This window comes from Cibotium barometz, chromosome 30 (genome assembly GCF_041138505.1).
Source record: "Cibotium barometz isolate CiBa-2024 chromosome 30, ASM4113850v1, whole genome shotgun sequence".
Classification (NCBI taxonomy): domain Eukaryota; kingdom Viridiplantae; phylum Streptophyta; class Polypodiopsida; order Cyatheales; family Cibotiaceae; genus Cibotium; species Cibotium barometz.
The window spans coordinates 6,155,113-6,177,091 of NC_141075.1; the positions used below are offsets into that span (position 1 = coordinate 6,155,113).

Below are 21,979 nucleotides of genomic sequence, written 5' to 3' on the forward strand. Positions count from 1 at the left end.
ACACACAAATTCAAGTTATTCATAGCCAGAGTTGCATTTGGGAATGTGCATAAGAATGAACGCTATATGCATAATTATGTATTGGACATATTACATCATTCTAAAAATAAGGCAAGAGGCAAGACCTCCTGCATAGATTTGGGTTTGCATTGCATAATGACACACAAGATAAATATCAAAAGCCCAAAAGAACTGTCAACAATACATTAAAACATCTTGCTCACATGGAGCAAGAACTGACGGTCAAGCTCATGGCCCCAGCCATGAAAGAAGAAGATCTCTTTCCAAGAGGAAGATCAACACCGAGAAGAAGAGCTAGACGAGGCATTGAAGGAAGACATGGACGCGTGAAGAGAAGTTACCATGATAAGAAGATTGAAGACAAGAGAAGATGTGAGGCTCCAAGAAGTGAGGAGCCATGTGAAAATCTCAGAGAGAGAGAGAAGAGAGAGAGAAGAGAGAGAGAAGAGAGAACCCACAACCCAATGTTACCTGCCCCAACAGAGTAAAACCACCTCTGAGCCACCGATGATGTAGGCCATGTGGTAGATGTATGTGAGCACTTTAGTCAAGGTCGCGGGCACTTGTAGTAGCCTTGGACACATAGAGAGAGAGAGTGTCAAGGACTATGAGTTTAGGGACTTGAGGCACTAGTCTCGGACTATCAAGTAAGAAGGAAACTTGGTATAGGGTCCAAGTGTGCTAGGATTATTCACTTGAGGGAAGGTGTGATAGGCACTGATCACGGACTAAGTAAGAGGGAAACTTGGTATAGGATCCACGTGTGCTAGAAGTATTCACTTGAGGGGAGGTGTCGAAATATACAAGTGAATACGGTGTGTGCGGGAACAAGCCCTTAGTAAGAGGCTGTAAAAGAGAATCTATAAATGTGAGAGAACCTGTGAAAAGGTGAGAAGTATCTACTGGGAGAGAATAAAGGGTAGCATAAGGAGATTTAGGAGGTGTGGAGATATTCTGGGAGAGGTGGAGCAAATCAAGCAAAAGAGATGGAGTGAATTAAGGAGAAATCAATGGGATTAGATGCTTGGATGTAAACCCTATAAATTGAGGCATTGGCCTAATGAGAATTTGATGGTTTTTGATTATCCATGCCTACATTAAGCTATCAATTATTTCTCACTAATCACATCTTAATTATCGTCTAATCTCTTTGCTAATGATGTTGATTCTAGCATTTAATCCACCATAGCTCATCACATTGCTGCAAATTTAACAGTTTTGAGGAAAAGTAAGATCCTCCCACATATCATTTCCAAACTTGTACAAAAGTTCTTAGGGGAAGGGGCGCAAAAAAGAGAGAGAGAGAGTGAGGGGGAGGGAACGTCTCGACCTCGTTCTTGCCAGAGAAAGAGGAGGTAGAGAGAGAGAGAGAGAGAGAGAGAGAGCCTATTACTTAATTTAAATGTAATAATGCTTGGGGAAACACAACAATATTATATTTGAGTTGACTACAAGCTACGATATTCAGAACAAAAAGGAGCCATCAAACATGCTACAAAAAATGGTTGTGTTGATAAGCGTTGTGTGAGGCTAATATATGTTGCTTTCTGTCTTCACACTTCACTTCTTAGCCTGATTCCTCTAACAAGCATTTAAAGCTTATTTCACACCAATAGTACACACCACACAATGAAACATGGAGACAAACATACAAATACAAAAAGATTCCTTAAAGATCATGCGATTAAAGCTTTTACTGCACACCAGCACACCATAGACGACACAATCAAACATGGAAACTGGAAAAGGTCAAAGATACAAAAATGTTGTATAACCCTAAGTTCCATTTTAAAAAAAGCATTACATTGGTCACAGTTGGACGAGTTTTGTAGATGAGTACTTAGGGGAACTTCTAATCAGAATCTCTCTCTCTCTCTCTCTCTCTCTCTCTCTCTCTCTCTCAATTGTCAGATTACAAAAAATAGCAACATGCAACTTTCCCCTGCTTTTGGGGGAACTCTTGCTTCAAAATTGTTGACCATCTCTGGTGTCAAAAATGATAAAATGCAAATGCAGGCGCTCTTCTTACAGCCCCGTTTGACTTGAGTCCACCCACACAGTTGTCAGAACACTCTTCAGAGTTCATCATGACTTTCCTTCACCTCTTCCTTAATGTCTGGTTCTTGAGTGGTTTTGTCAGCATCGGTTGTACTCTCAGACTCAGAAACCTCATCCTCTGAATGTGGAGAAGATTCATTTACCTTTCTTGAAGGCTTTTTCTCAATTTCAGGTTTGGGCTTAGGAGTTTTGCTCAATTTTGAAAGCTGTATACAATCAATAAACACATTGGGTCTTTAGTAGACACTTACTCTCTCTCTCTCTCTCTCTCTCTCTCAGATGGAGCGCCTATAGAGTAGCATCGCTCTTCCAGACAGGGACGTGTGTGATCGCTCCACATGCTTCAGCTATCATAGGGATCCCTTGTAACTCTCTCTCACATGGTTATCTATCTAGATAGCTAGATTGTCTTTTTATCCATTGAAAACATTGTGATACTTTTGGTCTCTTAGTACCTCTCTCTCTCTCTTCAGAGGCAGATATCAAACACATGCCATGGGGGTCGCCACTGGCCAGTTGAGGGTTATCATCCCACCATGTACAGATTGACTCCGGTACAGCAGATTGCACCCCTTCGAAGGCACGGATATGCATGGTATGCACAACAGGGGAGGTCAAGAATTGGAGGAGCATTACATGTTCAGATGCCCATCCTACTATGAGATCTGCTGGCGATTTCATTGTCTCTTCCAAGACAGAATCGGTCCTCTCTCACCGGTTATGCATTATGAGGACCAAAGATGCTTGGGTTTGTACCTATTGGAGCTTCACCACCACCGACCATGCTCAGAAACCTAGGCAGCCAGTGCCAGCAAGATACCTCTCAGACATCCATTACAGACTTCTTCAGATTGCATCCGCCCACACCAAACAATACCATCTAGGCTTCACAGTCTGAGGAATCATACAGGTTATAGACCACACCCTACAAGCTCATGGGATCCTTTGGCCCCCACGCACCTTGTGACAAGAGCATGTTCCCTCCTGAGAGCCAGGCACCACACACAAATAAACCTACACACGTGATTGTTCACACACACTAGAACCGCTTTATTTAAAGCTTAGAATACTAAGTGCCAGTTTACACAACCACCTAGCACCTGTTTATTTCCACATTAATCATTATTAATATTTAACAAAGCATGTCATGGATCTGCAATTGATGGGAGGTCTCGATGCCAGGTGTGTGGTGGCAGCATATGCACACCCCTTGTACAAGGGGGTGTTCTCTCCTATAAAAAGGACTATTATTATAATGCAAAGTATGCCGAATTTTTTCATCTAATCTCATAACCCTTGTTTAATCATCTTGTGATTAATCCCTAATCCCATCTTGTTAATCAAGTGCTACTCTTGTTTTAATCTCCATTTGGACCTAATAGTGGTATCAGAACTGGGTGTCGTCATTTGCTATTGGGCATTTGTTGTTGATTCCGTCGCCTATGCCAAGTCTTTGCCAACTCCAACAGCTGTAGTCCGCCTTGCTGTCACCTGTCTCTTGTCCTAGCAAAAGCACCCCCTAGCTCTACCAACTTGCTGCCGTGTTTCGCCCTGCAGAACTGGTCACCATCAGTCTGCATCCCGCCACAGGCTCAGTAAATGGTCCAAAACTTGTGTGGCAGCTGTTGACCCTTACCCATGCATCTAACCATCTCCATGAGAGTCCTATTTCTTCTCTCGGCAACACCATTTTGATGTGGTGTATAAGGAGCTATGCATTGATGCTTAATGCCTTCCTGTGTCAAAATGTCTTTGAAAGCATTAGATAATATCCCCCCCCCCCCCCCCCCCCCAATCTGTACAAAGCGTTTGCACTTTCAACCCAATTTCATCCTCAACCAAAGTAAGGAAGGGTTGAAAATGAGAAAATACCTCTAATTTTGTTTTCATGGAATAAGACCAGCTGAATTTGCTGTAATCATCAATCAAGGTCACAAAGTTCCCAAAGACGGAATCTGCATTGGACCACACACATCACTGTGTATGAGCTGCAATTTGTGGTCAGCTCTATTCATTGCATTCTTTGGGAAAGGTTGGCGGGAGATTTCGCCAAGGATGCGTCCTTCACAAACACATCTCAGTGGGGAATCAAGTTGAGGCAGGTCCTCTAACATCCTATATTTCTACAAAAGCATTAATCCACCAATTGATGTATGGCCAAACCTAGCATGCCACAACTGGGCATCTTTCATTGCATTGGAAGTGTCTTCCAGAGAAGCATCATCACACTTGTCATACATGTCCAATTTGTACAACCTTTCCTAAGAGTTTCAATAAGCACAATTTGCATGTCATGTTCTTTACCACAAACACAATGCATTTATCATCTGCAAATTCATCATTAAAACCCTAGCGATGCTGAAAGCAGATTCTTCTTTGCACCCGGAACAAAAAGTACATTTTGAAGACAGATTCTTACCAATAGTAGTAATGCAAATCTCACCAATACCTTTGACTGGATAGGAGGCATTGTTGGCACACATAATAGTGTGACACCTTGCACAGATTCCATATTATTCACCACACTTCTTTGAGAAGTAGTGTGCTTAGAAGCACCACTATCAAGATACCAATTGTCTGAAACAATTGCACTGAGACATGAATCCTCGTCACGATTAAAGCTGCAAACAGCCATAAGTGAGAAGTCCTCTTTCTTGGCACTCCGACTGTCTAAGGTAGAACTAGTAGAATCTTTGTTAGATTTCTTTTTCTTCTTTACTTTAGCTTGCAATTCATAGCACTGTTCTTGCAATAATGGCAAGTAACATTCTTTGGCTTCTTGGAATAATCCTTAGCCTTGGAAGATTGGTTTAAATTTCTTCCGCTGGAACTTTTGTCCTTGGTGACAAGAGCATGATCATTGCTAGAACTATAGATGCTTTCTTTTTGGATGGCTCCTCTTGCAACACTAAGCTAACAAGCTCCTCATAGGTAAGAGGGACTACATTGCCTCTCAAAGAAAGCTCGAGGGAAGTATTGAAAATTGAAATTTATGCAAAAAGTTAACGATGACGTTAACCATTTCCTTGTCTCACGAATGATCTCATCAATGTTAAGAAGCTATTCTCTTAAGTCTCGCAACTTGGTTAAGTGTTCCTTCATGGACCCTTTCTCTTGCATTTTCTCATTATCAAGCTGCATCATTTTTAGCCCGACACATAGTCTCAAACAACTCGTACATCATTTTTAGCCTAATACATAGTCTCTGAAGTGTCCCAAGTAAGTTTAGATGTTTTACAAGACCGAACATGCAAAACAATTGACCTTTTAACAGACAAAGCAATTAATGTCAAAGCTTGTGCAACATTAGAATCCCATCTTCTTAAATCATAAGTAATTTGAGACACATCTGTCTGGGTTTGTTGGCCTTGACCCTGTTGAGAAGTATAAGGAGTAATTGTGACAGAGCGGAGCTCATCCACTAACAAGATCCCATTAAACCCTTGACAATAAGGACATTTCTGACCATGAAACTCTAGAGAGAGTAATTTGACCCATCTAACTTGTCTTCTTTTAAAAGAGTACCAAATAAATAATTGTAGCCAGCCAACCGGCCAAGTCAACGCAACAATAGTAACAAGTTGGTGCGCAGTTGGGCTGGTTGTATGCATGAGGGAGAAGGCACAAAAAAGGCATATGACAAACAAAAAAAGAGGCCGGTAGTTTTAGAGGATAAAGCAGCATCATTTTTTAATAGAAAAAAGCAAATGTTTTCCTTATTTAACTAAGTTAAGGACAACTCTAGTTGAACCCTCTTTCACTCCATAGCCCTATACGGGGAAGCAAAAACACAAGACTTAGGAGATTATTGACTCCTGGCTTCATCGGTGGGGTACCCGGTACACACTTTGAGTTCCATCCTTTCTTCGAGGATAAAAGGTGGAAGAATTTTGGGCGGGTTTTCCGGGAAGAGTTTGTTGAATTCCATGGTGGAGATGGACAAAAGCTACAGCTATTGAGGGTCAAAGAGATAAATGACTACGGAGTGTAAACAACAAACACTAAAGGAGAGAGGATTAGAGAGAGAACAAAGCTTAGAGAGAGAGAAGTACACAACTCAATGATGTGACTATTGATTGATTTCTTCAATGAAGTACATGCACCTTTATAGGTTACAAAGGTTGTCCTCTTGACATCACTCCTCATGTCATAGCACACAAATATCTAGATATTATTTGATACCCCTCTAAGAGGTGGTTCACAATACACACACAAGAGTGGATTCACACACATACATACACTTACATACTATGTTAACCAAGTACACACACAACACACCTTAGCAACCATTCACAAACACACGTAGACAAGTACACACCGACCATAACAACCACAAAGATAAGACCTTGCTTCCAACAAACCCCCCACAAGGGCTCTCTCTCTTGCTATTGCAAGGATAAATCAAGACACAATGTCTTGTTTCACATGTCTCTAGTGGTGTACCTTGGGTAGAGCTAACAATCAAGAAGGACTAACCAAATTGATAAAGTTGCACAATGTGGAAGCAAAACATGAGAGAGAGAGAGAGAGAGAGCACTTGTTTACAAGATCACCTTTATTATAGCATGAGGCTTTTACATATGCTGGCAATAGCCAACATAGAGCATTGCAATGTACAGGGATTGGATACAACAAGTGATGATAAGGAGGCCCTTTATATAGGGAGGCAAGGGAGCTGGCCGACTACTCCACAACCCATAAACATGTGTAAAATATATAAAATCCCAATAAAGATACAGTTCCCAAAACACTGAGAAGCACAATATTTTAACACCCCCTCTGCAGCTCATAATGTGCAAAAGTTTGAAGAAGATATGCTCATGAAGATGCAACCATAGACTCTTAAGTACTGCATGTTGGACATGACATCTCCCGCTCTCTTTTACTCTATTTTATCCCCTTTTTTTCCAGATATATTTCTCATATTTTTAGGGCATTTTATCTGTCATTGACATTTGTCCTCCAGTACTACTGGCCGAGTGCTACTGGCCGACTGCTCTACATGAGATGTATATAAGCATGGTCATTGAGCCTTGATTTATTAATTCAATACATTCAATATTTCAGTTTGTAGCTCAAGTGGTGGATCTCTCTTGGTTGTCTACTCTCTCTCTTGTGTGATCTCTATTTGCTTCTGCTTCACATTCACATATTCTCACATGATATCAGAGATCTTGTGCTTCCATAAATCAGTAAGCAAAGTTTTCAGCCTGCGTTTTTTCTCCTCTCCTCCCTCGGCGGAGGCATTTCGGAGATCTACTTCATTGCACAAATCAACGTTCTTCTGTTGCATTTCTCCCGCATCAGCACCTTGTTGCGTTTTTTTTCTCAGCCTTACTCTCCTCTCCTAATTTTGTATTATGTCCCCACCCTATTTTGTATTTTGTGACCTTGCTGCGTTTTTTTCCCAACCTCCCTCTCCTCTCCGAGGGCTGCGTTTTTTCCCTCTCCAGTAGGAGTACAATTCTACATCTTTCTTTCACCTCACCTAGTGTCTAGGGAGGAGTGGGCAACCCCCGGGCTTCTACATCGACTATATCATCGCTTCATCCATTCCTCAACTTCCCAAGGAATCCATCTTTAGATGGAACCAATTATCTTGATTGGGCACTACAAATGAAGACTCTCCTTTGGTATCATCAGCTATGGGGTATTGTTTTTGGTACAAATGCCTCTCCCGATGCTACTTCTCCTCTAGCTGAGATTGAGCCTGGGCTAACAAAGATGCAAGGACTCATACCTTTATCTTCTTCAACATAAAACCCTCTATTGCTCGTCAATTTGATGACAATGAGGAGGAAACCGCAGAAGAATTGTGGGATACCATTCACAAGAGGTATCACCGTGAGAACTCTACTCAGAAGGTGACCTTCGAGAAATAGCTCTCCAACCTAAAGATCGCTGATATTGCTAACATCATGGATTCTGTTACGGAGTTCATAACCATTCAGAAGCAGTTGGTCTCTTTGGGGAGCAAAGCTACCGACGAGAACTTTGTCAATCGGCTCCTTGTCAAATTGCCCAAGACTTTCTTTGCTTTTTGTGATACTATATCACTTCTTTCTTATACTCTTGATCTACATACCATTTTTGGCATGCTTCAGGATAGGGTCATTGAAAAAGAAGACCAGCCATGGTACTTCCGAGACCCTGCTTCAAGCAAATGGCAATCCAAGGTTTCCACAAGCAACAAAGGTGACCACAAATCTGCCAACAATCCCTCTCATAAAGAGCTTACTTGTCATTATTGTGGTCTCAAAGGTCACATTCAACCTGATTGTCACAAGAAGAAGAGAGAAGGTGGTTCAGTTAAGAAACCCCCCAATCAAACCTCTTCATCCATTAACCAAACTCAAAAATCCTCTTCCACCAAGGAGATTGCCTTCATCAGTATGAAGGAGCTTCCCTCTGACTCTCATGTTCCTTCCACCTCAGAAGTCAAGTGAGTAGTACACCCACAATCAACCACCCAATCCGTAAGCACGACCATTCTTCATGACATTCGTCCTAGCTCTTTGAAGGTGTCCATTGGTGATGCTTCCAACTTGGAGGCCTCTTCGGTTAGTAATGTACGCCTTAAGTTCTTAACTCTTTCCTAGACCAGCCTTCTACCATTCGGGATGTGCTTCATGTTCCCAAGCTCTCTAGCAATCTTCTCTCAGATTTTCGGATTGCAAAGAAAGGATATGGTGTCTACTTCAACAATTCCGTCCTCGAGATCATCGACACCAACAACTTACAGATTGTTGCCACACACATCCAAGAAGGTGGTCTTTATCGGTTGAAGGACTTTGGTGGCTCTTTAACTAAGTCCCAATCTCATCTGTTGCAACTTCTTCACAACTATCACGCCTTGGTAGCTCATGTGGATATGGATTTGTGGCATGCTCACTATGGGCATCTAAATTATACTTCTCTGCAACTATTGTCTTCTCACCAGATGATCAAGGGTCTTCCACCACTACCACTCCACTTGTTTGGCTTGTCTTCATGGCAAGCAACACCGAGATGCCTTTCCTCACACGAGACTACTCATCGGCCTTCTCATATTTTAGAGCTCATTCGTATAAACATGTGCGACCCCATGTGGACTACTACCCAAGGAGGAGCTAGGTACTTTTTGCTTATTATTGATGATTACTAACGCAAAGTTTGGGTTTATCTCTTGGCAGAAAAATCTCAAGCTTTCTCCACCTTCGAAGAGTGGGTGACTTTGGTCAAGACTACGACCACACAGAAGGTTTGACAAGTATGTTCCAACAATGGAGGAGAATTCATCTCCAAAGCCTTCCATAATTTTTGCTCACAGAAAGGTATAAGCCATGAATTTTCCACACCTCACACTCCTCAGCAGAATGGTGTGTTTGAACGCAAGAACAGGACTGTTCAAGAGATGGCATGTACCATGCTTTCTTCTTCTGAGAGAGACCCTTGCAAAGTAACTGCCGCATCAATGAATCTCGAGCACAGAGATCCTCCTATTTGGACCAAACTTGATATGCACTCTTGTGGATGAACCAAATCCACATATTCAGCTTCTAATGGGCATAGTTAGTTACATCCAACTTGTCCTCCTTGTTCGTACAAGGGGGGAGCCATATCCACAACAATAACAAACCTTTGCAAGCAAGTCTTTGTGCCACTAATGATCTCAACACTCCATCACCAATCTCCAAAACTTCTCCAACAAACTCCAACGCCAGAGAAGGTAAGGACCAATTAGCTCCCTCTAAGAACTCGGGTAGAGTGGGACTAGACTGCAACAAACAAGCCCACAAATCTTGCCGGAAAACACCCACAAAGTATGTAGAACCGCCAAAGAAGAGGCAGCCTGTTAATGCCACTAGTCGGGAGCGCTCCACACTCGAAGAAGACCACCAACTGTTGCCTAGGGCTGAAAAACACAGCCCACACACAACCAACAATAGAAAAACGCCGAAGAAGAAGATAGCGAAGGAGAGAAAACTACAACCACCACCAAAGGGCAGCCGCTATGCTGAAAATGCAGCACCCAAGATGAAAACGCAGCCACAAAGATGAAATGCAGCCACCTGGATGAAAACTCAACAGCAAACCGCAACCACCAGTTACTGAAGAAAATGCAGGCGTCCTCTTCTAGCAAAAACGCCAACTTCAGCAGATGAGGGAACGAGATGTGGATGCCGGCACCTAAGCAACTCATACCATGATAAAGTTGCACAAATCGGAAGCAAAACATAGGTAGGATGGGCATAGTTAGTTCCGTCCAACTTGTCTCCTTGTTTGTACAAGGGGGGAGCCATGTCCGCAGCAATAGCAAACCTTTGCAAGCAAGCCTTTGTGCCACCGATGATCTCAACACTCCATCACCAATCTCCAAAACTTCTCCAACAAACTCCAACACCACGGAAGGTAAGGACCGATTAGCCCCCTCTAAGAACTCAAGTAGAGTGGGACTAGACTGCAGCAAACAAGCCCACAAATCTTGCCGGAAAACACCCATGAAGAGGTAGAACCACCAAAGAAGAGGCAGCCTGTTAATGCCACTAGTCGGGAGCGCTCCACACTTGAAGAAAACCACCAACTGCTGTTCAAGACTGAAAAACACAGCCCAAGCACCACCAGCAATAGAAAAATGTTGATGAAGAAGATGGCGAAGGAGAGAAAACTACTCCCACCCACCAAAGCGCAGCCGCTATGCTGAAAACACAGCACCCAAGACGGAAACGCAGCCACAAAGATGAAAATGCAACCACCTGGATGAGAACGCAGCAGCAAACTGCAGCCACCAGTTGCTGAAGAAAACACGGGCTCCCTCTTCCAGCAAAAACACCAACTTCAGCAGATGAGGGAACGAGATGTGGATGCCGGCATCTAAGCAACTCATACCATGATAAAGTTGCACAATGTGGAAGCAAAACATGGGTAGGAGAGAGAGAGAGAGAGAGAGGACTTGTTGACAAGATAACCTTTATTATAGCATTAGGCTTTTACAATGGCAATAGTCAGCATACAGCATTACAAATTGGATACAAGTGATGATGAGAAGGTCCTTTTATAGGGAGGCAAGGGAGCTAGCCGACTGCTCCACGACCCCATAAACATGTGTAAAATATATAAAATCCCGATAAAGGAACAGTCCTTAAAACTCTAAGATGCACAATATTCTAACACAAAATCACACACAATCCACATGGCCTACATCATATGGTGACCAGAGGTGGTTACAACCAATTTAAACACTTGATCTCGAACACCAAACACAACTTGGTCTGACATACAAAACACAAGCATATATCTTGACATAGAAAAAACACAAAGAAACTTGATACACACAAGGAAACACACATTTGTGCTCTGTAGCACCACATTTATCATCACCCCCCGTTTATACCAACTTGGCCTACTCGTTTGGTGGCTCTGAGGTTGAATCGTTACATAAAGCAGATTTTTTTATCTAATCCCTCCGGACAAATTAGAGTTTCCTCTTTCTCACTCGGTCCAGCGGGGCTGCCCACTAGCACCTTATCTCTTTCTATTTGTTGCCAACTAGGCTCCAAAGATTGCGTCTCCCAATCCATGCACACGAGGAGCTGCTAGACTCAGAGTTCGCAGATGACACAACAACATACTTACCAAGAGATGTGGGGAATCTTCGGAAATTTGCAGAGGCAATTCTATCGTGCATCAGGAGCACAGATCAACTAGCACAAGTCGTGTGGATTTTGGATTTGCTCTCTGCCCACCCCGACTTGGCGTCAAGTTGAGGCTTTCAGTGGATCCCGAGGGGAATTCCAATCCGCTATTGATATCTCCCCAAAGAAGCGATTAGCCCCTCTTCTTCAGAGCATTCGGAAGAAGCTTCTATGCTGGAGTTCAGCGAGGCTTTCCTTAGCCAGGCGAGTGGTGGTGGCGAACCATGTTCTTCTTGCCACCATGTGTTACATTACTTCTTCTTGGGCCTTCTCACGAGCCTGCATTGGTCAAGTCCAACAGTTGATCTTCAACTTTCTGTGGGCTAGCAAACGACAAGAGGCTTGCCCAAGCCAAGGTGGCCTGGAGAATGATCATACAACCGTGCCATAGAGGGGACATGGGCATCATCCACCCCGCCATACAAAGCCATGCCTTTCTGGGCAAGTTGATAGTGGACTTCTTCCAAGCGAGGGCCATGGAAGGAGCCACTATATCCACCCGTACACTAAATCTAGGGAGCCATTGGCCGCGCAGAGCACTAGACGGATCTTCACGGAGATGCGGGTCGGTGGCTTAAGCCCAACTTTTGAGGAAAGATTTGCAGCCAGTCCATTACGAGCTTGGGATCCTTTTATCTAGTGGTCACATGCTAGGGGCTTGGCCTCGTGTATCCTGGGGAGCTCTGAGCACGGGCCATGCTATATCCCTTGGAGATTGGTTACATTCAAACAACGCCCCCCCAGTGGCTTAGGAGAGAGGCCTGACTAGGATTCTAGGCAGAGACAGACTCAGCCTCGACATCAACCCTGCCATTCCTCCAGAGTGGTTGGCCTCAATACTTCACCCTATTCCCCCGCAATGGCTAGGAGTGTTTACCAAGCATGATATTCTCCTAGCAGTTCATGGCACGAATGAGAGCTCCTCCTTGCTCACTTTTTCAATTGGACCTCATGACGGATTAGTGAGATTGGAGCCCCCCTTGCGAGACTTCAAAGGATGCCAATACAAAGGGTGAGGGTAATCGGATTCCATGCACATGAGTGGCACATTGATCCACCACTGGCCAAGGTAGCCAAGGAGAGACTTTGGCGTTTATGGATTTGGGAGAGCTGGCCCATCACGCGCCTCCAGTGGGACCCGGGGGAGTGCACTTGGCGTGATCTTGCAGATAGGGAGGAGACTCCAAGTACCCCATTTTCTGCATACATCGCACGGCTTGGCCGTATGATCCAAATGCCCGACAAAAGGAAGACACTAGCAGTCTAAGGGCCTCTCACTGCGCACTCTTAGACTTCTCGAAGAGGCTCTAGGACAGCTTTCGACCTCAAAAGATCACTCTCTTTTTGTGGCTACTGGCACATAGGAGTTTGGCGGTTGGCACGTGGTTGACCATTGGAGGTAGACTAGCAACATGCCCGAGATGTGGCCACCCCCAGGAGTCTTGGCCTAACCCCGGTTTTTTTGTTCGGGAAATAGATCCTTCTATTAGTTAATGAAAAACAGCCATGATGGGCTAAATACAACCACGAAGGGCTAGATACAACCAAACCACGAAGAGCTAGATACAACCTCGCCTCATGTACAAGGCGGGGAGCAAATAATCAAAAGGTGGAGAAAGATGCACTTCTCCTCTGACTGGCTGCTCTATGAGGAGAAGGCTATCTCATAAAGGGGGGGGGGGGGGGGTAACCACACAGGTGGTCGATAATGCCAAATGGGATCACCATCTTTGTCAGTAAGACCAGACACCTTTTGGAGGCTATTGCAACACTTGAATGCTTGATTTATGCCCTCAATTTTGAAAATTGATGGGGGATTTGGGACTAATGCTTTAATTAAGCCAGATTTGCAAAAATTTTAAAAAGCCCCAAATTTTTTCTTATGAATATCTTGATTTGATGCACGCTCTCATGTATAACGTGTGCAAGCTCTCCTGTATAACGTGGGTGACCGCTCCTCTTGGACCTTCAATCCACTTTAAGACTGGGCTATGATCAGCGTGCATTGGGCAGGTGTTGACAATGTTGAAGTCAACGTAGACAGACGCTTGATCAGGGCAGTTACATCATACATGTGGTTGAAGTCGGGCCAAGCGGGTAGCGCACAATAGGCAAGGCTGGCTGGGCAGAGTTGTTGCAGCAATTGTGAGGCACTTCTGCGCAGCGCACAGGTGTGAGTGCAACAACGCAGCCAAAAGCATCAACAGCATCACCAGTCGGCGACCAACAACAGGTGGTGGGAGCAGCAACACAGTGCACAAGCACAGCAGCAACAGTGTAACACCATAAGCAGCAGTAGAGTAGACAGGTAGAGTAAGCAGCTGCAGTTGATAGGCAGCAGCGCACGGCACATCAGCAGCAGCACATTCGTGGCTCTGATACCATGTTGAATATCTATGGTGGAGCTGGACAGTAGCTGCAGCTATAGAGGGTCAAAGAGATACATGGCTATGGAGTGTAAATACTGAAGAAGAAAGGGTTAGAGAGAGAACAAAGCTCTTAGTTAGAGAGAGAGAGAGAGAGAGAGAGAGAGAGAGAGAGAGAGAGAGAGAAAGAGAGAAGTACATAACTCAATGATGTGACTATTGATTGATTTCTTCAATGAAGTACATGCATCTTTATAGGTTACAAAGGTTGTTCTCTTGACATCACTGCTTATGTCATAGCACACAAATATCTAGATATTATTTGATACCCCTCTAAGGCGTGGTTCACACAAAGACACACTATCTCACTCATAACAGTGGGTTCACGCAGACATACACTTACATATTATGTTGACCAAGTACACCACAACACAACTTAGCAACCATTCACAAACACACTTAGATCAAGCTCGCACGGATCATAACAATCACAGAGATAAGGCCCTACTTCCAATAGAGTTCCTACAAGCCGAGGATGGGTACAACATTGTGTCCAAATTTAAAAAATTGGAAAATATGCCTTTTGACACACATTTGCAGAAGTTTAGAGAATTGCACGCTCGGGCAACTCACATGGACCCCATCACTATTTTGGGATTCTTTGTGGATGGATTCCTTTATGGATATCAACTCCAAAACAAAAATAATTGCAACAAAACATTGGAAAATGCTATTTGATATGCAAAGAGATTTGATGAGACTGTGGTGAAGGAATAGTCAAAGAAACCCCAACAACCCTAAACAACAGACCAAGCTAGATCCCGGGAGACTTCACAAACACCTACAGAGGCCCAAAGTCAATCATAGACTACGGAAGACCCCAATTCAAAGAAAGCCAAGCAAACTTTTCAGTTCATTAAGGAGGGTCGGTGCTGGTCAACAACAAGTACACATGAGGACGAACTGCCCGCAGGTGATGGGCAAGTCAAAGTCAAAGAGAGCCCATGCGGCTAAGGCTAAAGGTAAGATTACTTCCGTACATAGTATTGTTTCATCATATCAGAGTTCTTGCAAGGATTGTAGCTTTTCAGTCCTACGGACCTAATACGGCTCTTAATGGGTCAATTGTGGCAATGGGCAAGGCAAAGTCAAAGAGAGCCCATGCGACCAAGGCTAAAGGCAAGATTACCTCCGTACATAGTATTGTTTCACATCAGAGCTCTTGCAAGGATTGTAGCTTTAATATGAAAGTTTTCAATCATATGGACCTAATACACATGTATGGGTCAATTGTGGGGAAAATTATACATTCTTTTTGACCTTGGAAGTACTGACAATTGGAGACGTAGCCAAGTGATCACCAATATCATGTTGACATGCTGTCGGGCGCACAGTTTTGGGATCGGCAGGTGTCTCAATTGCCTACAACTATACAAAGCTACTCGGAGCCACTGGATTTCATCCTAATTCCAAGAAGACTCATAGGACCGCACAGAGCCTCCAAAACATTTGGGAGGGGCTAGTGCTTTACTTGTGGCCAAATAGGCCATTGGAAAGGGAGATGCCCTCAAGCGCAGAAAAAGCAGAAGCCTAGGGAGCCTAGAGATTACAGGTAACCCTAAGATTACTTTCATTCACACCACGGTTCTTGATCATAGTTGTATGGATCCGTGTTGGCAAAAACTGTACACATCCTATTTGATCCTAGTAGCACTCACAATTTTATTAATGCCAAATTGGTGCATAAATTAGAAGTGGAGACCCAACCAAGTGATCATGTCTACCATGTGACCGTGGTGGCAGGACATGGATAAATCTGAAACAGATGTGTGACCCAATTACCTATATTATCCAAAGTTATTCTGATAGCCTAGATTTTATATAGGTAAAGAATGGTTTCATAACCATGATGTTTGTGTAAAATGGAAGGATCATATGTTGTCTTTTTTACTGGAAGATGCTCTAGTTTGTCTCAAGGGTGATTTTGGAGTCCCACCCTCTACTCTTGTAAACTCTACAAAACTTCACAATATTATATAGAATTCGTATTTTGATTATGAGGTGTTTCAATGTGTTCTTGCTCCTCTTTCAATTGATATTACTTCTAATTTTAATTAAGTGAGTTAGATATTTGGGAGACACGAGAGTTAGAAAACATTAAAGCAAAGTTCACTAAATGTTTTCCCTGCAATGTTAACTCATGGTTTACCACGCAATCGATCGGTTGACCATAGGATTGAGTTGATTCCACGGTCTCGACCTATGAGTATTGCACCTTATAGGATGAGCCAGCTAAAAGAGGATCCATTTGCTCGACAATAGTCGGAATATCTTCAAATGGGACAGATTCACCAGAGTAAATCCCCTTAGTTTCTACTCTCTCGTGGACATGGCAGATCACAGATAGTCTTGCCAAGGACCCATGTGGGCAAGCCCTGGTGGTATGGGACACCGGTGTTGACTGGCATGTATCTATGGAGTGGAACCTTAGCCCCTAGCTCAGGGGTGGATCGAAGTACTAATCCTACGGTTGGGTGGTGAGCTTGCTGGCCTTGGATGAACACGCCTGGAAAGCCTCTTACACTTGGTATCAGAGCGACCTAAAGACGGAGTCTGCAGTGGTTTGTGTGTCTTTCGTGGTTTATATTGCGTCGGGATTCCCATGTATTTCCTCTCACGACCCCTATTAATGTCAAAGAATAGTATTTCTTTGTCATGATTCTCCACTGCTTCTTTCTTTTGGTCAAGCAGTACCATGGTCGTCTGCAAAATCGGGGAGGGTGCATTGGGAGGACTGTATTCCTTCAAATAAAGCCTATTGGGAGTGGAAGTAGCCAGCTTGCGTCCAACAAGCATCCATAGTGTGGCACTAGGAAGCAAAGGGTGGCACTAGGAGAGCAGAGGGTGAGGCAGACAACCCTTTGTCGTCGTTGAGACGCGTTAGTGAGGGAGCAAGTAGAGATTGGCCACCACCGAGGTTGGGTGTGGCGTGAAGGAGGGTCTCTTTGAGGAACTCGAACGTTCGACAAAGCTCCTCTTCCTCTATTTCTTTGTAGCGTGTCTTCTCCTCCTCCTCTTGGAGATTAGAATGGTGACGCATAGAGGGGGCGTCGTAGGAGAAGGCTCTGGATTGAGGTTAGTGGGATGGTAGCATTGCCTTGTAATAACAGACAAGGGAAACTCCTCCCAACCGGCTGCACCCTTTTGAGGTGAATTGCCTTCAAGGTGTTGTGCATGAGTGGCCCATAGTAGCGTTGCAGTTTGCTACCATTGAAATAATCAGCCATCTTGATGCCATTAAGAGTTTCAATGTGCACTGCACCTTGTGGGGTTATTTTGGTCACTAGGAAGGGACGTAGTAGTCCTCTGTATTTGAGATTTTTCTTGTGATTTTTTTTTTTTGCTATAGAGAAGGACTATGTCTCCCTTGTTCATCTCTTTGTCCTTCAGCTAGTCATCAAACCACTACGTAAGATGTATGCTTTCTAGGGTTACTGCCAGGTAGGTGTGTGTGGATTCTAAGAGGGGGGGAAAACAGGAGATTCAAGCGTATGAAGGACGTGCATAAATTTTGAGAACTCTTGTTACTCTGGTCCACTCTCTGAAGGCTGTGTTTTAACATGAGGGTTGTACTCAACTTGCGCACCAAACAACAAGGTCATAAGTGCATGATGGGACATGGGCTGGCTGCGCAGCTACACAGTGGCTCACCAGGTGCAGCAGCACATGACCCATGAGCGCAGCATGGCAGCCAGCTGATGGTGCAGAAGCATGGTGAGCAGGTTGCACTAGCAGCAATGGTAGCAGAAGCAACCGGCACAACAGGGCAGCCTGCCTGCTAACACAGCACAGCAGTAGAGAAAGAGCACACTGCCATAGAGGGTAAAGCGGCACTTCATATTTTTGGAGGTTTTTGCCTTAAAAAACTCAAAATAGACAGCATGCTGTTTTTTAAAGGCAACCTTCTAAAGTAGGATACTTGGCCACTTTTAGGGAGTTTTAGAAAGAGGTGCCCAGAGTTTTTAAAGGGAAAAGCATTATAAGTTTTTTTTTAAGCTTGAGCTGCCACATATTTAATAGAGTACATAGTCCTCCTTAAACCATCAAACCTTGAAGCTTCCTTATGTTCCACATGGGACAAAACAGCAAGGCCCAGACTTCGCACCTCTCTTCTTGTACACGGAGCTCGGGAAGCCTTTCGTAAGTATTTCACGCGATAGTCTCAAGTTTTTGACCTATGGTTCAAGTTTTTTCTTCCCTCTGGTTTTCTGAAAATTCAGAATCAGCACCTGTTTATCTCCATTTTTTTGGCAGTGACAAAGATACAGCCTTGCTTTTTTCTCTCTTCCATCCCTCGTACTCATGGTGACACCCCAGCCCTTCTCCTTTGCTGATGATTTATCAGATCATGAGCGGGAATGGAAAGATACAGGGTAGATGTTGGGGAACTTGGCCATGATCCTGAGTTTGCCCACTGTACCATCATGGTAGAAGAGGAGGTGATAGTTGTGATTGAGAAAGCTTGTTTTGACAGTGAGATGCAGAAATTCGAGTATTAGTCTCTACCCTAAGGCACCAAGGTAGCAAGATGGATTATCTCCACAAGGAGCTTACTACCTTGCATCAGCAGATCACTATTTTGCAGGAGGCACGGGCTAGTACTCCTGCACCTTCAGGGCATACAGCAGCAGCTCCGTTGTTCACCCCAAACGTCTTTTCGGGGGAGGAGGAGGAGAGAATCCAGGTGGTTGATGCATAGTTAAATTCGTAAAATGTCCATTTTGAGTTCGGTCCTCTCCAGGACTCTCAGAAGATTCAGATGGTGTAGGGCCTCCTGAAAGGAAAAGCCTTATCGTGGTGGAGAGAGCTTCAGAACAAGCCTACTGCTTGGGCTAGTTTTGTGTAGATGTTCAGGGATGAGTTCCTCCAGGTGGAGGATGAGTTAGTATCCAGGTTTATAGAGCTGGATATGAAGACCATGATCTTTGATACCTTTTTACACAAGTTTAGAGAGTTGCATCAGATGAAAGCAACGCATATGGACGGGGTCACCTTGCTTGGTTTTTTTATGCGGGGATTGTCCCCCAATCATAAATTGCAGGTGAGGAACAACAATTGCAAAAAACTTGAGGATGCTAACCATTTCACAAAGATTTATGAAGAAGCTGAAAGAAAGTGAAGCAAATAGAAAACACAGATGTAGGCCCAACTACAAGACCTGTAAATGTTGGAAACTGATGTTTAATGCTGAATACTAAGCACGAGGGAAGCCCATAGGTGCGTTACAATGGTAAGAAGCAAAAGCAGCTGCTAATGACCTCAATTGAATGCTGAAAAATGAGATGAACTGCGGAAAAGGGAGTCAACCCTTATATATTCCCCTAGAGTGCTAGTCGGCCAGCTGTAGCAGGCCGACAGCAAGACAGTAGCATAAAATGCTACAAAAAATGCCTTAAAATATCCCAAAAAAAAGGGTAAAAAATGCTAAATAATCTATGTTAAGATATGTCAATGCAAGGCCTCATAAATGGCCAATACAAGCATGAAAAAGGTGATGTAGACCCTCTGGAGATGATATAATCCAACAACTCCTCTTCAGCACCAGAGGGGCGGTCCAATACGAGCACGCTGAAGTAACACCTCCATAGTAGCTCTAGGAAGTGGCTTGGTGAAGAGATCAGCCACATTGTCCTTGGTAGAACGGTAGGCTAGTCGAAAAAGGCCCAACTCGATCCAATTGCGTACGAAATGATAATGCACTTCAAAATGCTTGGATCGTCCCCGTATCACAAGATTCTGTGCTAGAGCAATAGCACTCTAAGAATCCAAGAAAATAGTAACTGGGAAAGTGTCACCACAGCACAAATTCTCCAGAATCTGATGAATCCAAAGTGCCTCAATGAAGGAGAGAAGGTAGGATTTATACTCAACCTAGAAGAACCAGAAACTATCCTCTGCTTTTGAGACTTCCAAGAAACCAATCCAATACCAAGCATGAAGCAATATCCAGATGTAGACCTCCGAGTATAAATGCAGCGTGCCGAATCAGAATCTGTGAAGCCAACCAAATCAACACCACTAGAGTAGGTGATGCCATAATCTGAAGTACCTCGAAGATAACGAAGAACTCTCAAAGCTACCTGCCAATGAGACCTTCGAGCGGCTGATGAGAACTAGCGGAGGACACTCATAGCATAGGAGATGTCTAGACGAGTATTGGCAAGGTAAAGCAATAAGCCAACAATCTGTCGGTACTCTATGGAATCCACCAAGGGTGTATCATCCTCCTTGGATAACTTGGCATTGGGATCCATGGGACAAGAGAGAGGTATATAATCTGACAACCCATAAAGTGAGAGCAGCTTCTTCACATACTTCTGCTGAGAAATGAAGATACAATCATCTTCCTGCCAAACCTCCAGCCCAAGAAAATAAAGTAGAAGACCAAGATCAATCATCTCAAATGTCTCTTAAAGCTTGAATCTGTGACTGCCATGTATGCAACTTTGGTAGATCCCTTCTCTGTCATTGCTTTTGTCCTTGGATTCCTTAGAATCCTATTTACCCTTGCCTTTGCCTTTGTTTTTGTTGTTGTTGTTGTTTCCGCCTTTGCCTTTGCCCTTGTCAGAGGCAACTAAAGCAGACTCCGACTTGCCTTTTCCGCGAAGCATGCACTTGTCGTGGAGATAACTCACGACTTCCTCAAAAGGGAAAAGAGGATCACGGAAATAAATATTATCCCTGAAAGAATCAAAGGAAGCAGGCAACTTACCAACAAGTTTATGGATGGGATTGTTGATGGTGCTCCCGTACTCCTCAAGTTGCAGCTTGATACGAGAGAACTCTCCAATCTTCTCAATCAAGTTATTTGACTCAGTGATGGTAAGCTTCTCCAGATCTGACTCCAATTTGGCAATCTTCACTGTCGAAACTCTCCTATACCTCCTCTGGATCTCTGTCCACATCTGATGAGCATTACTCCGAAGGAGAAACTGTACCTGTATGGATGGAGTCATGCAATGGATGATGATTAGACAAGCCCGAGCATCCAATATGCTTCTCAAAGCAAGGTCCACTAAGTGAGGTGTGGAGATAACCATCCACACACCGGCTCCTTCCAGCAACAACTGAGTGTAGAAAGACCAAGTATGATAGATGGTTGTTGTAAGCTTCATGGAGTCACTGACTTGGGGAGGATTGTAGGATGGTATGTGGGTAAGGGTGGCAGCAAGACTTGGATGAGAGAAACTCAGAGAGGAAAGATTGGGAATAGGAACCACCCGTGGAGCGGCGAGAGCAGGGGATCCAGGTTGTGATGGTGCTAGAGAATCAACAGGAGGAGGAGCACCAATAGAGAAACCTCATGAAGCCATGTACTCTGACAAGAAACCTTCTCTGAAGAAAGGGGCTTTAAAAAATCAGCAAGTCCTCCTCTCAGGCTATGCACAGCAAGAAGAAAGGGAGGCGGGGTGGGAAATTGAAAGGAGAAGAAGAAGATCTCTCCAAGATTTAGATCCCTGTCCTCAGCACCTAGAAGAGGGCTTCAGCAATCACAAAAATCAAAAATCTTTGCTGAAAATTCAGAAATACAACAGTCCCAAGTGTCAGATGAAGAAAACGCGGCAATCTTGAGAAAGCCTCTGCTCCCGGAAGAAAACGCAGCTCTCTTCTACTCACAGGTCATCGTTTTTCTCTGATACTATGAAAGAAAGTGAAGCAAAACACAGATGTAGGCCCAGGTACAAGACTTGTAAATGCTAAAAAGTGATGTTTATTGCTGAATAATGAGCATGAGGGAAGCTTGTAGGTGCTGTACAATGGTAAAAGCAAAAGCAGTTGCTAATGACCTCAACTGAATGC

At 43.9% G+C, this 21,979-nt stretch overlaps 1 protein-coding gene across 3 annotated transcripts in view; it reads right to left on the minus strand.

Moving 5' to 3' along the window:
* Positions 1-1,787: 1,787 nt before the first annotated feature.
* The window catches only part of LOC147621095 (heat shock protein 70 (Hsp 70) family protein), a 31,594-nt gene continuing 11,402 nt past the window's right edge, over positions 1,788-21,979 (minus strand). For all 3 annotated transcript variants that reach the window (XM_086823819.1, XM_086823818.1, XM_086823817.1), the window contains one exon: positions 1,788-2,285. In XM_086823819.1, coding sequence (XP_086679945.1) covers positions 2,097-2,285 — 189 coding nt within the window. In that variant the 3' untranslated portion in view covers positions 1,788-2,096. The remainder of the gene's footprint in view (positions 2,286-21,979) is intronic.